Source organism: Lynx rufus, unplaced genomic scaffold, assembly GCF_022079265.1.
Source record: "Lynx rufus isolate CCGP_SWC_20201006 ecotype Redwood Valley unplaced genomic scaffold, mLynRuf1.p SCAF_10, whole genome shotgun sequence".
Taxonomy (NCBI): Eukaryota; Metazoa; Chordata; class Mammalia; order Carnivora; family Felidae; genus Lynx; species Lynx rufus.
In genome coordinates this window covers 76,387,333-76,406,807 of record NW_025814824.1, presented here as the reverse complement: position 1 = coordinate 76,406,807, position 19,475 = coordinate 76,387,333, and the positions used below count along the sequence as shown (strand labels likewise).

The window sequence follows — 19,475 nt, the reverse complement described above, 5'->3', positions numbered from 1 at the left end:
TCATGGAGTTTATAGTCTGGACGCATTAAGAGGTGATGGATAGAACAGGATGCTACAAGAATCTTTAATAGGAAACCCTGTGTAGATTGGTGGCATGGGGATGGAGTTCAGGGAAGGTCTTTCTGAAAAACTGGCACTTGAACTAAAGATGACTTTAGCCACAGAGTGAGGTTGGATCAGAAATAATTAGATTTCACAATTGCCATGTCTACAGAGGAATAATTAATGGAATGGTTAATGGTCTTCCCTGTTGTAACTTTCATCCAGATCATAACTTAGGCATGAAGCGATCTTTACAAAAACGATCATTGTTAATAAATGTGCATGGAATATAGAGGTAAATCTCTTTCTCTGTTTAGGTCTCAAGTTCTTCATCTGTTGAGCAATGGGGTTGGACCAGGTGATACTCAAGGACCCTCCTTTTGCAAAACCAGCTTCTGTGTTCAACTAGGAATTCTATATTGCTACTGTAGTGCAACTGTTAGTCTAGACCGTGGGCTTTTAACCCCACCTGTAGGATTGATAGATTGAAAAAAAAAAAAAAAAGATGAAAGAGATTTATTGGAAAAAACAGACCAGCAAAGATCTATAGCTTGTTTTGTTGTTAAATGGATAGTTGTATCTTTAACCCAGTGGCTATGAATGTTTGATCAAGGGAATTTTTACTTCCAACACCTTATTTCCTTCCCAGTTAAATTATGTGCATGTGGCAAGGTGCTGTGAGGGGTGGGCCATCTATGGTTTAAAATACAAGATAAAATTAGTAGTTTAAGTGATGAACTGGTTAACAGAAGAGACTGGAATCATGTACCGAAAGGAACCCAAACTCAGAGTGTGACCTTGGAGAGTCTTTCTTTGGGACACAGTTTCCCCTTGTTTAAAATGGGAGGGTTATACCAGATTACCATTTTCAAATGTATGTTTTTTCAATAGTTTTTTGGAAGATGTTTTATGGAGAAAAGGTGCCTCACTATTTTTTTCTCATTGGAGATTCACAATGTAAGTGTATTGATGGCCTAATCGATTCCAATGTTACCATTATACTGCCACATTCTTGTGTGACCAAAGGTAGATTCTCTTTCTGAGACTCGGTTTCCCCATCTATAACCTAGGACTGGAGCAGAGGTTCCCAAACTTAATCTGTAAAGGATCAGATAGTAAATATTTCAGAATTCGTGGGGCATAGTGTCCTGGTTGCACCTACTCAATTGTGCCATTGTAGCCATACACAATATATAAATGAATGAGGGTGCCTGCGTTCCAATAAAACTTTATTTACAAAAAAGAAAAAAAAAAGGCTGAGGTGTGGATTTGACCCATGGACCATAGTTTGCTGACCTCTGGATCAGAGTGTGGGCTAACTGTCTCGCTAGTGTCCTCACAGCTCTGACTGCTCTCTGACCTTCTCCCCTCAATGGTTATTCTCTCCAAAGTTTGAAGTTACCCTTCTCCAGAACTATTCCTTCTGGCCTCCACTTCCAGAAGTCATCATCATCATCATCTTCTCTTGACTTGTCTGTACTTAAGACTGTCTCTGTCTGCCCAGCTGCTGAGATGCCTTCTTCACAGCTTTGTTTTGTTTATCTTAGTAACTACCCTTCTTTAATCCCTCTGAAGGATTGGTTAGCTGGAATTTGCCTTGTCTTCCTCCCTCAGAGTCTTTGATCTGATGCTCATAAGCATTTGCTGACAGCCAGACACAAAAGGTGGAGCCCAGATCCCAGGCCCGAGGGCCCAGAGAGTAATGAATGAAGGCCGCATTTATTTTGATTTCTCGTTCACAAGCCCATTTCCAGATCGCCGCTGCATGTCACTGCAGGCCAAGAGCAAGAGCAGGAGACATCCCTACTTTTTCTCTCAGGCCTTGGTGCCCAGGGCCCCTGTTTCCACTGAGGCAGGAGCCTGCCTTCACTTTACCAGGCTTAGAAGAAACTGCCGTCTGGACCAAGCCCTGTCCCTTATTACTTACAGGGCTATCCTGTTTTGCCACTCAGGTTATGCATCTTGTAAGTTTGAGAACACCATTCACAAAGTCTCTGATGTAAATGGAACTCCCTGGGTTGTACCAATTACTTTGCTTTTTCAAGCTTTTTGGCATGGCTGTAGACCACTCTCTTCTTATGAAGCCTTATGTAGAAGGCCAGTCTATAGGAGAGATACAAGTGGCACTGCTCTAATGGAAGCCGAGAGGTGGGGTTTAGAGTGCCACCTGCCCAGTTTCCCTTTTGTCCTTTGCAAGCATCTGTTGAGATGCTTCTTGGGATCCATAAGAATTCCTCTGAAGGATTTTGGAGCCTCCCGACTAGATCATGAATGTCATTCTAGCCATTCAGATTCCGTAATTTTCCTCTTTGATGAAGTCTTAAGTATATCCCTAGTGCCGTGCTGGACACTGAAGCGGACAGGGTGCGGGAGGCAGGAGTGGGAGACATGGTCCTGTCTCCAAGAGCCGATAATATGGTTGGCGAGGTCAGCAGAAAATGAGATGAGAAAATGAGCTTAACAAGAAAAAGGCTTATCAACAGAAATGCTTCTTCGGAGAAGAAGGGCTAGAGCAAGGAGAAAAGATTTCCCGAAAAGGGGATATTGAAATGGAGCATGGATGGGTGGTAAATGTTTGGAGAGGCAGAGGAGAAAGTGGGCAGAAGCACAGAGGTAGGAAATTCTAACTGCACAGATCAAGAGAGACAGCCCAGAATGGAGCATATGTAATTAGATCTCAGCGTGCACATGAGGAAGATAGGAAAAGAAATTTGAACAAGGGACCAGAGGAGCACAGAAAGAAAGGGGAAATCATTTCTTTTCCAGGCAGGTCCACCTCCTTCTATCTCATTTACCACTCATCACTGTTTCAGTTAACGTTATAACCCCATTTTACAGAATTAATCTCCAAAGGTGCTTAGGTATTAAGAGACCTTCCCAAGACCCCTTGCTATTTTCAAACAGAATAGGGATTTAAATGGAAATTGATTGGACTCCAGCTTATGTTTCCGCCATTACGTGAAACTTCATGGAAAATACAGGACTGGAGCAAGTTCTCAAAAGAAAGGTAAAATTTATGTAAATTGACAGTAGACAGGAATTTCCTGTTGGGAAAAATTTCTTTGGATATTTACATCTTACAGGGCCCTTGGAGAATCCTCTTGTCTAAGCAACCAACTTCCAATATGGAGAAAGTGAGGCCCAGAGAAAGTAAGGAGCTATTTAACGTGAATTACAAAACAAGATACCATTCTGACACCTTGAGTCCTCAAGCAGGTGTGCTTTCCAAGGCATCATGAGCAAACCATTCTACCATCTTTTTTTTTCCTTTCCAGTGGATACCTCCTCCTTAGCACATTCGACCCTATGGGTTCAAGAGTCTGACCTTTTGAACAATATTGAATTTCTCTTTCCTCTCCAGAGACCACAGAGCTGGGCAGCAAGAAGGAACTCAAGTCCATGCCCTTCATCACTTACCTCTCAGGTCTGCTGACGGCGCAAATGCTGTCAGATGACCAGCTCATCTCAGGTGTGGAGATCCGCTGTGAGGAGAAAGGCCGCTGTCCCTCTACCTGCCACCTTTGCCGCCGGCCGGGCAAGGAGCAGCTGAGCCCCACGCCAGTGCTGCTGGAAATCAACCATGTGGTACCACTGTATACCCTCATCCAAGACAATGGTACCAAGGAGGTGAGCTCCCCTGACACAGCCATTGCGTCACATTTAAGTATCAATCTTCCTGCCTCCTGCCCTTGTAGGCCCTTTGTCCACTGGGATTGTCTTGTCATCATCACCATGGTGATGACTGGCATTTATTGATTCCTTACCATGGTTTAAGTACATATATAGCTGCTATTACCAACAAATCCTCAAATCTCAATGGCTTAAGACAATAGAAGTTATCGCTTGTTTGTGCAGAGTCCCAGATAAATGTTTCTGATGATGAGTGGCTTTACTCTGAGAAATGGTTCAGAGACCCACCTTGTTCTGTCTTGTGTTCCATCAACCTGATGCTTCCACAGTTGCTGTGGAAGAAGAAAGAACATGGAGGATCATATGTGAGAAGTTGAAATGGGCCAAGCCTGAAAGTAACAAATATCATTTCAGTTCCACTCCCTTGGCTAGAACTCAGCCATTGGACACACCTGTCTGCAAACAAAAACAGGGAAATCTATTCTATCTGTTTGCCAAGGAGAAGAAGATATATGGGTTTGTTGGAAACCTGACAGTCTCTGCCTCAGTGCTATACTTGGATTATCTCATTTAATCTTCCCTCCAGATCTATGAAATACATATAAGTATTGGTGTGATTCATATGAAATTACCAACTGTGGATCATTTTTTAATTTATAAAAATGGTAATTCCATGTGGTTCATCCTAATGTCATGCCCACTTTACAAGTAAGGAAACCTCGAAGATGCTTAGTGATTTGCTCAAAGTTAGTCTGTTTCAGAGCCCATGTACTTAGTCGCGAAGTTCTATCTCCTCTTTTTCCTCTTTCTGCATCTCTCATTTTCCATTACAGTATGCCTGGGCTTGAAGAGACCATATAAATGGTTCACTGGTTTGCAAAAGTGTATTAATGAACAGTTTCTCTAAATGCAATCTTTCAGGAACCCCAATTCCTAAAAACCAGGAATAGTGATGCCATGCCTTCACTTAGGAAGAGGAAAGTGGTTAAAGCATCTCTACTTGGTCCCCATGCTTCCCTCTGCAGCAACTCCCAGATAGCTGGCCCTGCACCTCCAAAGAAGATCCTCTGGTAGATCCCTGACCAGCACCAATAGGATGCTATGGATTGTGCGTTCCCACCATAGCATTCTGTTGGATAGAGTGCTAGAGGGTGGTACGTGGTCAGGTAGGGCTTCATAGAGGACAGAGAGGGGATCAGAGTAAGGAGGTGGGGAAAGCATTAGGTAGATGACCAGATGCAGAAAAGAACATGATCCATACGAAGACTGGAAGACATCCCCCGTGACTAAGATCAAGAGATAAAAGGAAAGCACAATGAGGCTAGAGAGGTCAGAAGGAGCCTGATCATACAGGTTATAGAAAACTAGCTCATAGAATTTGGATCTGTCTGGAGGGCAGTGAGATGCTTAGGATATGCAGGAAGGATTAGATAGGTTAGATTTGTGCAGCAGAAGGAGCCCTCTGGAAATGACGCAGAAGACCCCTCAGTGGGAGAGCAGTTAAATAAGTGTATAATGGAATGTGCATACAGTGGAATGCTCTACAGCAGACAAAACAAATGGATTATACTGACACTTGGTATGAGATGAATAAACATAATATTAAATGAAGAATAGAAGTCCCAAAGGTATAATTAAATTTTTTTTTAACATGTATTCATTTTTGAGAGTGAGAGAGACAGAGCATGAGCGGGGAGGGGCAGAGAGAGAGGGAGACACAGAATCTGAAGCAGGGAGACACAGAATCTGAGCTGTCAGCACAGAGCCTGACGCGGGGCTCAAACTCACAAACTGTGAGATCATGACCTGAGCCGAAGATGGACGCTTAACCGACTGAGCCACCCAGGCACCCCCCCAAAAGTATATTTTATATAGCATGATACCCTTTCCCCTGTTTTTAAAAAAATGTTTTAATGTGTATTTATTTTTGAGGGTGGGGTGGGGGAGCAGAGAAAGAGAACGACACAGAATCCGAAGCAGGCTCCAGGCTCTGAGCTGTCAGCACAGAGCCCGATGCAGGCCTCAAACCCATGAACTGTGAGATCATGACCTGAGCCAAAGTTGGATGCTCAACCGACTGAGCCACCCAGGCACCCCTCCCCTGTTTTAAGTTAAAACAGATACACACACGCCAAATACACTACATTTTTGGAATGAATACAGGTGTTATAAACTATTTTAAAAGGGAACCAAGGAAATGGTGAACGTAGGACTCATGATGATGGTAGTCCTGAGTCAGGGAGGCGGGGCAATGGCTTGAGGGAGCCCTCATTACATGGAGGAATCAAGTTCCTAGCTGGCATTTTGGGTGGTGGATTTGTGGGAGTTTATTAAAGCATTAAAACTAGCTAATTAACGAACACTAACTGGATGAATACATAAAGCCTAACCATGCATGGTGCAATAATGAGCTTGAATCATGAAGTAAGCATCGTGGATAATCTAATTCTGTGCATGAAAGGTCTCCACAATAACTATAACAAAAAAGCCACATATGTATATATCTCCACCCCTCCAGCTTCAGGGTGAGAGATGAGTGTGAAAATGCAAGGGTGCAAAGGGGGAGACCTCTCAGGAGGCTGCAGTAGCTTCCGCCGAATACCAAAGATGGTCCAACCAGTGTTATGTCAGTGTGGATGAGTGAGGCATCATGGTTAGCTGCTCTCCAGGACTTGGTTGGTGAGGCTGTGAGAATCCCCATTTACTGCTCTGTAAACTTGGCCCAGTGACTGCCTTTCTGGGCCAGACTCTCCTCATCTGTGATGTGGCACCATCTTAACGAAGTCCCAGGACTTTTGTGATGTGTTCTTGGCACATGCAATAGCCAGAGACTTGGTGGTTCCTTTCCTTCTTGCTTAGGAATCAGATTCCCCCATGTCTGGATTCTATGCCAGCTTCCCTTGGCATCAGCAAAATATGCAGTTCTTCGGAAATCCAGCGAGATGTTTTCGAGGCCAACTGGTGGGATGTTATCAGAGAAGCCCAAGAGTGTGAAAGCAGTCACTAGATGTCACTGTTCTCCTTATAGGAGATCTGGGACTCTTGAAGCACTAGTCATTCATTCATTCATTCATTCATTCACCATTTTTGAGGACTTACTATATGCCAAGTACTGTGTCATGCCCTGAGAAGTAGAGTGTAATGCGTAGACTTGGTCTTTATCCTCACACGGATGAGACGGGTATTAATGAAACAATGATACAAGTAAAGATGGACTGCAAAGTACCAAGGGAAGTCCAGGCCAGTGGGTTGAAAGAGTGTGGTAGGAGGTCTTGTGGAGTTAGGGAAGGCTTCCCTGAGGAAGTGACATCTAAGAGGGCTTGGATGCATAAGGTGAATGTGGAGGACTGTGTTTGGGGGAAGGCGAGGAGCCTGAGCACATGCAACACTGAAGACCCAACTCCTGCAAAGGCCTGAAGAATGAACTGGCCCATTTGCCTGAGAAACTGAGTGAGAACCCGTGTGTGGCAGGGGCTGAGACTCGGGGGCAGCTCCATGGGCAGCACCGAGGAGAAAGTGGCAGGGCTGGGCCAGGCAGGCCTGGGGAGGTTGTGGTGGGGAGGAGTCTGGCCTCCAGTAGTGGGGAGCCTGGGAAGAGTTTGGGCAGGCAGACAGGCAGGGGTGATGTGTTCTCAGCCGCACACTCTCCTCCTCTTAGTCATCCCTGCTCAGAAACATCAGAGCTGGTTGATGAGATGGCTTCCTCGAGTCTCCAAGCTTCTTCTTCCAACCCCCAATGGTAGGCCTTTTTAAAGTTGCATAACAGTCTAGGGGCTGTGGTAAGTTAGGTTTTTCCAGGAGATCCAGGCTAAGGAAGGAGTGGGTGGTAAAGGCCGACTGTAGGTCTGGAAATGATCTGGGGGAGGGGAATATGGTCATTGAATGAGGCTGGTGTGATGAGAAGGCAGCCACTCCCCTTGTGGCAGTCATCTGTTTTTCTGCCTCCCCAGACCCCATCGATCCTTCTCCCCTGGCTTCTCCATCTCTTTGCTTTTCTCTGCAGCTGGAGGTGGAGGACACATGCATAACACACAAAAGAACCTTGGCCTGGGCTCTGACGCTGTGGCACAGCAAAGCTGGGAAAAGTCCTTTTTCCCTTTCTGGGTGTTTCTTCCCCTACCTGAAAAGGCAGAGAGGATGAATGAGTTTCTTTCTGAGTTTCCTGCAAGAAACTTCGTTGGAGTGGAATCAGGTAGCATAGGCTCTGTTGCTCTACTCAGGCTGGATTGGAATCCTGCCCCAATCTCCTGTTCACTGTGTGATGCTGAATGACTTCTCCAAACCTCAGTTTCCACATCTATAAAATGTGGTCTTTATGGGCATCAAACAAGATAACGAATGTATAGTGCCTGGCACATTGCATATAATGGACAAACATTCTCTATGATAATGATAAAAGTGATGTTCATCTCAACTTCGTCCCTCCTTTTTTCAAGTTTCCTTTGATACTTCCTCTTCTAAGTAGTACTCTGTAACTTTGCAGGTGTCCAAAGTGCTAGGGACATGAAATTCTAGAGTAAGATCTGTATTTTGCATGGGATACATCACTGGGTAACCCAAAAGGACAGATCATGAATGGAGGGAATACAGGAACATTTTCACACTTTATAAACTTGGCTGGAGTCCATATTCTGTTGGTAAGGGAAGTCATAGGTGGAGTGCCACAAAGAATAAGAGGATTCCCTTCTCCTACAGACCTCCTGATGTGGAATGGAACCAGTCTTCTATGTAAGAACCCCTGACTCCCTTGAATTATTTGGGGGTGTTCAGGCAACTTCTGAGTCCCATTTTATGGCATGGTAGGAAGTATCAGAGAGGGGGTGTGGCTTGTCTGAGGTCTGTAAGGCAGTTCTGGCCTCTCATTCTGGACCAAGGTTAGGATGTGCTCTGAATAGCCCTGGGGACCACTGGCCACCAGCTCCTTTGGTGGTTGGGGTCTCCTTGCATCCGTCTCTGTAAATACATAGGATAGGATGACTCCTTGTGCCTCAGTTGGAAAGGAGCCCTTCATTACATGTCACGCTGTGATTTAGAACAAAGAAAGCAGGAAAAAAATGATTTATGATGGACAGTTTGGTTTATATATAAATCTCCTCCCTCCACCTGTTAAATGACCTTACACAGCCCAAAACCACAGCTAGTGCTTAATGTATAAGACTTTGTGGGGCTGTTAATGTAGCCTTTGGGTGAAGGAGAAGAAGAGGCTGCGAGTGGGGGAGACAGAACAGAGTCATGGTGCAGAGCCAGTCAGAGCTTGATTTGAAACCCATCTCTGCCATTGGCTACTGGGTGACCTTCCTTGTACTCACTTGTAAATTAGGCATTGTATCTATCTCTATCCATGTTGGGGCTAGGAGTTCTCTTTGGGACAACTAGAGAATTGGGACATCTGGAATCTGAACTAGGCTCTGCCCTTGACTCTTATATGGCATTGGGCATGGATGCTTCTAGTGTTGTGGTCTTTGTTACTTTATCTGTACCATGAGAATTCTGAGCTAACTTCATCACCCTCCCCCCGTCCTCCACCTCCCAGTGCTATGGTAGGGTCAGAGCTGACTTTTACCCTGAAAATAAGGGAAATACTTTGAGGTTAGAAGAGTCATCCTGTGACCTGCAATTTATTTCCCATCCAGATATATTAACAGTTTTGCTCCTTCAATTAATATTTGGAAGAGAAATAGGTACATATCTTGCACTTTTTTGCAGTGACACAGCATTTATGAGTAGAGAGGGATGTTAAAACCACATCCTGTTCATCTTACAGATCAAGTCTCTTATGTCACAAATAGTAGAAGTAAGACCTAGATTTGAGGAGTGGCTTGCTCTAGTCACACACCAGTTTTGAATTCGAAGCAGTTAGGCATGGCTTCTGGCCTCAGTGATGCCCTTCATCTCTCTGAGACTCAGTTTCCTCTTCTGTAAAATGGATAGTGGTAACTTTTACCAGAGGGCTCTCATGTAGAAAAATTAAGACACCCTTTGCTAACAATTTGAAGACTGTGAAATACTCTATAGATGGATGATTATTTCCTAGTGCTTGGGTCTCCTGACTTCCGGTCATGTGAGTTTTGTTTTGTTTTGTTTTTCTTTTTTCTTTTTCTTTTCATGCTGCTCTAGGAAGAGCCATGTATAATTTTGGTCTTGTTGTGGTTGTCTGACCCTCTAGCAGATCCTCTCTCTGCCAGAAAGACTTGTTTGCTCTATTTACACTTCTTGGCTCTCACTGAGAAGGGAATTCCAAATGACTGCTCTTTGAAAGGAAGTCAGCCAAGATCACCCCCGCTTCCCCCACACCATTATTACCACCATCACCACCACCATTATCACAGCTGCTGTCACCATCACTGTAGCACCATTGCTGCCATCTTCTTGCCTTCCTTGGGTGCTTAGTGTGTGACAGATAACTGTGTAAGGGAACAAGATTCAGAGGGGGGAGCCAGATGCAGATTGTGCCTTCAAGGAGCTCACAGTCTAGTGGATGAAGCTGAGGAGTCACAGAAGTAACTATAATTACTTGCATATGTTACATTCATGCATGACTTATTTTCAAATAATACAATTGACATTCCAACAGTGTTAGAAAGTGGGAGAAAGAAACTCAGAGAGAGTCTGGAAAAGTTCTTGCAGTAGGCAAGGTGGATATGGGCAGATCATGGAACAGCTTGAGGCAGGTCTGTTGGATGATGAAGATAATACTATCGATGAGATGCCTATCATATGCCAGAAACTGTGCTGAGGGCTTTATAAATAAATAAAAATAAATAAAATAAAATGCTTTTATCTCATTTAATCATCCAACAATTCATGAGGGAAGTACTATTATTATCCCTATTTAATAGATGAGGACTCAGAGTCTCAGAGAAGCTTGAAGCCAGTTCTGTAAAGTTCCAAAGCTAGTTCAGGTCATAGTTGGAAAATTGTGACCCATGGGTGAAATCCAGCACGCCACCTGTTTTTATAAATAACATTTATGAAACCTAGCCACACGTTTGTTTACATATCATCTATGGTTGCTTTCCTGCAGCAACAGCAGGGTTGGGTAGTAGCCACAGAATACAGTATGACACACAAAGCCAAAAACATTCATTTCTAGTTCTTTACAAAAAAAAAAGTCTGATAAACCTTGGTCTAGACTAAGGGATATTGGAAAGGAAGGGGGAAAAAAGTTATTTCAGATACTATGAGCCAAACATATAGAATAGGAGAATAAAACTCAACAGATATTGAGTGCCAAATCTATGCCTGGCATTTTTAAGCATTTTATGTATATTAATATATGTTCTCTCACTCCACCCCCCCCAACACATTTGAGTATGCACTATTATGCCCATTTCACAAATTAAAAAGCAAAACCTGAGGCTTTACAGAGGTAAGTAACTTATCTAAGATCACATAGCTAGGGACTTGTGGGGTCAGAATGTGAGCCTGGGATGTCTGTATCTAAAGCTTATGTGTTTCATCAGTCACTCTGTGACAGGTGTGAGGTTTGGGAGAGATCAAACTGGAAAAGTGATGTGCAGAAGCCTGAGCTGTGGGAAGCTTTGAATGCTGCATTGAGGGAGTTAGGAACCACGTAAACTATAGGAAGTCCTCCTTCAAGGTTTGGGTCAAGGGAAAAAGACATGATTAAATGTGACTTTTTAGGGGCACCTGCTGACTCAGTTGGTGGAGCATGCAACTCTTGATCTGGGGATTGTAGGTTCAAGTCCCACGTTGAGTGTAGAAATTACTTAAAAATAAAATCTTAGGGGCGCCTGGGTGGCTCAGTCGGTTAGGCATCCAACTCTTGAGTTTGGCTCAGATCATCTCATAGTTCATGGGTTTAAGCCCTGTGTCAGGCTCTGTACTAACAGCATGGAGCCTGCTTGGGATTGTCTCTCTTTCCCTCTCTCTCTTCCCCTCTCTGCTTTCACTCTCTCTCTCTCTCTCAAAAATAAAATAAACATTAAAAAAATTAAATTCCTAAAAAAAAAAGTGAAAATAAATGTGACTTTTAGGTGAATAACTACAGCAACAACCGAAGAGTGAATTTCAGGGACCAAGGCTATGTAATAACCAAGGGTTATTAAATTTGGGGTCTGCAGATCTTTGATTTCAAAGCATCTTTGGATCTCCATCCTCCAAAAATTTATACCAAATTATACATTATCAAATTATTTTTCCTGGAAAAAAAATCTTGGTATCAGTCTGTTTTCTAAATGTTCTGGACCCAAACATTATAGAAGACTTAAATAAAATGACCAGTTAGTTGGGGTTTCTATTGCAGAAGTTCCTATATGAGGTGGCTGGGAGTGTGGGGATTCAATTCAAATAATTTTAGCAGGTATTTACTGAGGGTCTCCCTTGGGTCAGGCACTATGCTGGGCATTTGAGATACATTAGAGAGAAAAACAGGCATGTATTTTGACCATCTGGAGACTTAATTTCTACTGGAGCATGTGTGGGAGACAAAAAGTAAACAATAAGAATAGTAAATGATACTGTATATTAGAAAGTGAAGAGAAAAAAAAACAATAAAGCAGTAAAGCAACGTGAGTAGTAGCTGGTGGAATATGGAGACTGGATTTCAGGGGGTCTCACTCGGAATCTGTTGGGGTGGGCATGGAGGAAGCATTTGTTAAAAATGCAGGTTCCTGGCTTCCTCCTACTGATTATTTTTTCTCAGGTGGGGTGAGGCTGGGAATCTTCATTTTCACAAGCTTCCAGAGTGATTCTGATGCACACTGAACTTGAGAACCACTATCATAGGTCTCTTTCATTCTGAAGTTCCTTCAGGGAATTCCTTGTTTAGGGATTAAGAAAGTCAAGTACTTATAATCTGGCGTAAATCTCTGCTATTGTGGGCCACTTCCTCTCCTTCTCCGTGCATTCTGAGGAGGTGCACTGGCCAGGAACCAGACTGTCAGGCAATCCTTGGCAAGAGAGAAGATCAAAGAAAAGAGGGAGAAATAATCCACACATTACTCAACACGCTCATGGTCAATTACAAAAAAGGAACTTAATGCTTGGCTTGCCTACTTGCAAAACTGGAAAACGTAGCTATTTCATGGGACCAGAAGACGACCAGCTTCAATAAGATCTACAAGACATACAGACTTAGCAAATGCAAACACTATTGCATGTCACAGCAAAGGGCGTCCTCCCCCTACCCTTGCCCCATGGGGCATTGAATTCAGTTAGCAAATGTGATAAAAAAGAGAATAGCATAATGTCTTTCCCTTGTACTTTTAATAACAACCATTTCCTGAGCACTTCAATTGTGCCAGGAGCTCAGCTTTAGCTCTTTATGTACTTAGCTCACTGAACCTTTTCATCAACCTCACATGGTGGGTATTATTATTATCTTTTTTTTTTCTCCATTGTGAAAACTGAGGCATGGAGATGTTACACCATTTGTCCCCAGTCCCTAGAAATAGGACCAGGTGGAGGAACCAGGGTTTAACCTGAGCCCCTGGGCTTTTTCTCACTTTGCTGTACTCTCTATTAGCTACTTCCTTTCAACTTTTTAAATTATCATAAATGGAAGTCTAATGTGCACTACAGACACTATCACTGCATTATATTACCTTCTCCAGCTACTGTGTCTTCATTTCTTTACTTCACAGCCAAATTTTTTTTTTTAAAAAAATTGACTGCTTCTACTGTCTACGCTGATTCACTTCGCAAGTCATTCCAGAGCTGACTCCCTTCATCCAATGGAAACAGAGTGGCTTCAGTCTTGTGGACACTACATTTGCCATAAAAGACTGCCTTTTTAGGATAGTGTTTTCTATCTCACTTTTTACAAATTCTGAAACCAGTAGATTCTTGATGCTTTTCTTCCTTCCTGCACTCATCCCCCTGAAACTATAACCCATTATCAAATCCTGCAGATTTTTCTTCTTAGGAATTTCTCAGAAGAATTCACTCTTACCCAGCCTTGTTCAAGTTTTACCTGGACTATTGCAATTGTCTCCTCACTGGCTAACAACAGTCCTTGCCCCCTCTGGTTAATTTTCTTCCTTGCAGCTAGTGACGTTTTCAAAAATAAAACTTACGCTCATCACTTTCCCAATTCAAACCCTTAACTGCCTTCCAATTGCCTAGGATCAAGACCATGGTACTTACTAACATGGCCTACATGGGGCTGCTTGGACTGGCTGGCCCTTCTAACTTCTTAAAACTCATTGGTACCCCTGCCGTCCTTGCTTTCTGGTTTTCAGTCACTGGTGATCATCCAATTTCTGGAAAGGCTATATACCTTGTTGTGCTGAAGAGCCTTTGCTCATGCTTCTCCCTCTAACTAGCATGGATTTCATCCCTCTTCCTCCTTCTTTTCTGAGTTAACTGCTACTCCCCCCGCCAGATTGCTGGGGAAGCTTCTGGATTTGATAAGCTCCCCATTTATTTGTTTATGTACTTTCTTGAGTCTTTTTATCTTTCTTCCGTAGCCGTTATCAAAGCTTCTAATTATACTTTTTATGTTTTGAAATTGATTAATGTCTATGTCTCCTCCTCCTCCACATTTTATTATTTTGTTTTATGATGACAGCAGTGCCTGTGAGGAAGGAAGAACAGGTAAACTCGGGAATGAAGGCATCTAGTCCAACCCTAGTCTACTTCTTGGTTATTTTCTGCTGCGCCTTACAAACTGGAGTGGAGTCTGTGTTTGAACATTCCCAGTAACAGCTTGCTCAGTGACCCCAAGCATCCTGTTTCTCTTACTTCTAGAATATCTTTCCTAATCGACTCAAATGATTGTCTTATACATTAGGGGGTAAATTCCATGAGACAAAGGTCTGGGCAAACTTGTGCTCAGCATTGCACCAGCATTCCGGTATAGTGCCTGACTCATAGTAGAAATTCAGTAAATTCTCAATGTGAATAGGTGAATTGAATGAGTGAAAAGCAAATGAATTACCAACTTACATTGGTATGCCTCCAAGGTGCTTTCACATACACTGGCCCCCTTGATCCTCTCAACAGACCAAGGAAGGTAGTGATATTTGTCTTCGTTTTACAGAAAAGGAAACTGAGGCTTAGAAAGGGTAGGTGCCACCCCCCCAAAGTCCCAAAGGGCTAAAACATATCAGAACCAGGGCTGGGATCTCTTTTCCAGCTGACCTATAACAACTCATCCATCACACAACCATGCAAAGACTACCCCAGCCAGGGCAGTGCCTGGCTTCCAGGAATGGAGCAAGCTGTAGGCCCCATCCCTTCTGGAGCTTATCCCTGTTCACAGGGGCTCTTCTTGGGTCATTAGACAACTTCAGTCAGCGGTGATGCAAAGGGCCCAGAAAGAATTCACAAACAGTTCAACTCTCTTGCTATTTCTAAGAACCAAAAAGTCTTTCCAGATGTGTCTCACAATTCACCAGGCAGATGTAGCTGAAAGCAGCATGAGTTTGTACCATTATACAGTCAGTCTGTGCAGTGCCTTCCTTGGTCAATAGAGTCGTGTCATTCCTAATATTTCTGAATGGAAGGGTTCCAGGTTGTAAACTCAAGTCCTGGGAGGAGGAGAATACCTTGAGGAATGGGGCTTCTCCTGGGACCACATGTTTCTTTTCTTTTCAACTTCATTTCCACACTTTCCCATTTGAGGGGACGCTGTTAAATCCCAGTTCTGCTACCCAACCCAAAACGATTTAGTTTAGAGAACTGTAACTTCCATCAGAGCAGAGAAATTAGTGTAATGAACCTCCATGGACCTCTCACCTTCAGTTGCAACAGTGATCAATTCACACTAAGCCTACCTTACCTGCTCTCTCACCTCAAACATTATGGCCTTTTATGTACAAATGTTAAAGCCCATATTTCTAAAAGATAAAGACTAAAAAAATACCTTCAATACCATTACCATGCTCTCCAATTTAACAGTTTCTCAATATCATCAAATATCTAGTCATTGTCCACATTTACTAGATTGTCTTATATTTTTGGTACAAGTTTGTTTGATTGAAGCAGGATCTAAATAAGATCTAAACATTGTGATGGGCTGATAAGTAAGTCTCTTTTAATCTGTAGGTTTCTTCCTTTATCTAACTCTCTCTCTTTTTATTCCTTGTGATATTTTTCAAGAACTGCATCATTTGTTCAGTAGAGCTCTCCACAGCCTGGATTTTGCTCATTGCATCCTCATGGTATCATTTAACATGTTCCTCTGCCGCTGCATTTCCTGTATCTTGGTAGTTAGGTCTAGAAGGTTGACCAGGTTTGACTTTTTTGGCATTCTACCAGAACCAGCATTGATACACCTGTACCCCAAGGATCTAATAGAATAACCTGAGCTTTCTAATCTAGGATTTACGAGTTTGTTTTTGATGTACATCAAATCTGTCATCAAGTCCTAGCTGTTCCTTTTCTCTGTGTGACTTTTGGCAAGGAATTCTGAGCCTTAGTTCCCTCAGATGTGATGTGGGTTTAATAATAATAATACCTAATTTCTGAGGTTATTCTGTTAAATGAGATGGGCATTTAACACGCTTAGTCTTGTGCCTGGTATGTAGTAAGCTTAGTCTTGTGCTGAGTAAAGATAAGCTCTTACTTATGTTTCCTCCCTTTCTGTTCTTCCTCTTGCTTTTCCTTTTCCTTTTCCACATTTCATTCTTTTATTTTATGATCAAAACAATGCCTATGAGAAATAAAGAGCAGACAGACTCAGAACTGGAAGGGGTCCAGACATGTGGACGTATCCTAGTCTATTGCTTGAATCTTTTCTACTATACCCTGCAAGAGTCTGTATTTGAATATTCCAAGTGAAGCTTGCCCAGTGACCCCTAAACAGCTTGTTCTCTCACTACTAGAATGTCCCTTTTATTGGGTCAAAATATTTTCCTCTCCTGGTCTCTAGTTCCATTCATCAACACTATACTGAAATAGACTTACCTACTGACTTATTAGACAGAACATATACTTTGGAATCAGAGAGATAAAGGTTCAAATATCAGCTTCGCTACAAGATTACTTTGTGTATTTGGGCACATTACTGAAGGTTTTAAGATTCTATTCTCTCATATGTCTACTTTATAGAATTGTTTCTAACTACAGTAGCTAAAATAAGAGATTATGAATTGAAAATAATCCAGGTAGGGTGCTTAGGAGCAATGTTTGGCACATAGAAGTAGCTCAATAAAAATATGTCCTCTCCTGGTTCTAAGTGACAGTCGTTCAGGAATTTGAAGATATTTTAAGGCTTAATTCTTATAACATCCCAGTTCCTTTTATAACTTTTCATCAAATGGGTCTGTGCTTTACTCCGACTCAGTTTTATCCCAGCCATCTTAATTATTAGCCTCTGTAAGAACTTCAGCATGTGTATATCTTTCTTAATGATGTATGGTTTGTGTAGAAGTGAGAACACACAGAGACTGCTTCACTTGCCTACAGAATTAAAGGTAGAATTCAAGTCTCTTGCTTCCAGACTTTTGGATTTGTCTTGGGTCACCATAGCTTTTATCTTTAGTGTCATGTATATACTAAGCATTCAAAGCATAACTTTTGAGTGGCTAAAGTCAACCAAAGCTCAGAAGGAGAAATCAGCCCGGAGTTATAGAACCAGGATTTAAACACATTTATCTGGTTCTATTGCCTGTAGTCTCAAATATGTAAGCTACAGAAACTGCCTCATCATTGGCTCCTTCCTCTACACTTTGACACAAGCAAACCTATTGTATCATCAAATAGCTGTTCTTGGATTCTACAGTCTCTCCTGTCACTATCTTTTTCTTCACTTTTCCTTGATGGTGAAACTTCTGCTTCATTTCTCAACTCTGTCACTTCTCAGCTTCTTGGAAGCAATTCCACCACCTAATTGAAGTTCTTGTCTCAAAACTCAACAAAGGCCTCCTCCGCCTCCTCCTCCTCCTCCTCCTCATTTCCCTCTATTGAGGTGTAATTGATGTATAATATTATATTGTTTCAGGTGCACAGTATTTTTGCACATTGCAAAATGATCACCGCATGAGTTTAGTTAATAGTTAGCATCCATCATCACATAGTTACAAGTTTTTTCATGTGATGGGAACGTTTAAGATCTATTCTCTTAGCATCTTTCAGATGTACAATTCAGTATTATTAACTATAGTCACAAACCTGTACATGACATCCCCATAACCTATTTATTTTTTAATTTGCAAGTTTGAAATTATAAACTTTTTAACCTCTCTAACCCATTTTCCCCACCCCTATGCCCCACCTCTGAGCAACCACTAATCTATTCTCTTTATCTATGAATTTTTTTTTTTTAGATTCCACATGTGAGATCATACAGTATTTGTCTTTCTCTGTTTGACTTATTTCACTTAGCATAATGCATAATGTGTTCAAGGTACATCCATGTTCATCTGGCAAGATTTTATTTTTTATGGCTAAATAATATTTGTGTGTGTACACACACACACACACACACACACACACTACATTTTCTTTATCCATTCATCCATCAGTGGACACTTAGGTTGTTTCCATATCTTGCTATTATGAATAATGTTGCAATGAACATTGGGGTGCATGTATCTTTTTGAGTTAGTGTTTTCATTTTCTTTGGGTAAATGCCCAGAGGGATTGCAGGGTCACGTGGTAATTCTTTTTTTTTTTTTTTTAGTTTTTTGAGGAACTGCTATACTGTTTTCCATAGTCACTTCACCAATTTACATTCCCACTAACAATGCACAAGGGTTCCTTTTTTTCCACATCCTCACCAACACTTGTTGGTGTTACCTTATCTTTTTCACATCTTATATCAAAATATCTTATCTTTTTGATAATAGCCATTCTAATAGGTATGAAGTGATTCAACAAATACCTTTTGTTAACTCAATCCAAAGCCCTGTTCTCAATCCTTTTTAGAAGCATGGATCCACTCTTAAAAGAGTTTGGGCTTGACTCCTTCAACTTTGGCTTGCCCAAGCTGAATCTTTACCAGAAGTTATTACTTTCTCTTAAAAAATAGAGGGAATACCAGCAAATGGTAGTGTAAGTGGCTGCTTTGGGATTGAGAAGTACACATTAGTGAGGCTCTTCCATCCCTCATATTGCTTCTTTCCTATTTGTTTGTCAAATTTTCAGATATTTATTTTGAAGGAACCTGGAGAAAGTATAAATATAGATATATACCTATAGGTAGATATATGTGTGTGTGCGCATATATATACTTAAATATTTATGCATATTTTATATCAAGGAGGGTGTTTCTTATATTCAAAGTAAACAGACTTATCAATGAGATTTTGAGGTGTTAGGCATTTTAGTGAAATGTCATTGAGAAGGTCTGAATTTTGTAGTCACCCAGATCTAGATTTGAATTTCAGAGTTTATGCTTACCTGTTGGATAGCATTGTACAGATAACTTATGCTACTTGAGCTCCATTGTCTTATCTTAAGACTTGCTTTCTAGGATTGTTCTGGATATTATATATGATGATAGATGTAAAGAAAAGAAGGTTCAAGTATCAGATAGACCTAGGCTTAAATTCTTATTTTGCCACATACGATGGAGATACAACTTCTATTACTCAGAATCTCTAGGAAGATAACATGGGGATGATGTAGCTCATTGAATTATTGTTGGCTTAGGTAGGATTATTTATATAAAGCCCTTAGAAATTCTTAGTATGATTAAAAATTTGATCAGTGTTAGTTGCAGCTTCTTTCCTCTTCATCTTCAACTTCACTCTCTTTTTTTTTTTTTCTTCCTTGTCTCTTCTGCTTCTGTTCTTGCTGCTGATTAAACATTCAGCATAGAGTAGGTGCACACTAAATCGTAATTGTCTTAGCCTCAGGCATCCATTGATTAAAAAACCCGAAGGGTGGTCAGTTCA

The 19,475-nt window shown here is 41.7% G+C and overlaps 1 protein-coding gene across 5 annotated transcripts in view; it reads left to right on the top strand.

Moving 5' to 3' along the window:
• Positions 1-19,475, top strand: part of ASTN2 (astrotactin 2) — an 882,297-nt gene that overhangs the window by 692,939 nt on the left and 169,883 nt on the right. For 3 of the 5 annotated variants that reach the window (XM_047068551.1, XM_047068542.1, XM_047068534.1), the window contains one exon: positions 3,404-3,669. In XM_047068551.1, the coding sequence (XP_046924507.1) occupies positions 3,404-3,669 (266 nt within the window). Of the gene's footprint in view, positions 1-3,403; positions 3,670-19,475 lie in introns of those variants that run through there. The other 2 variants (XM_047068564.1, XM_047068556.1) reach the window with 1 other exon arrangement.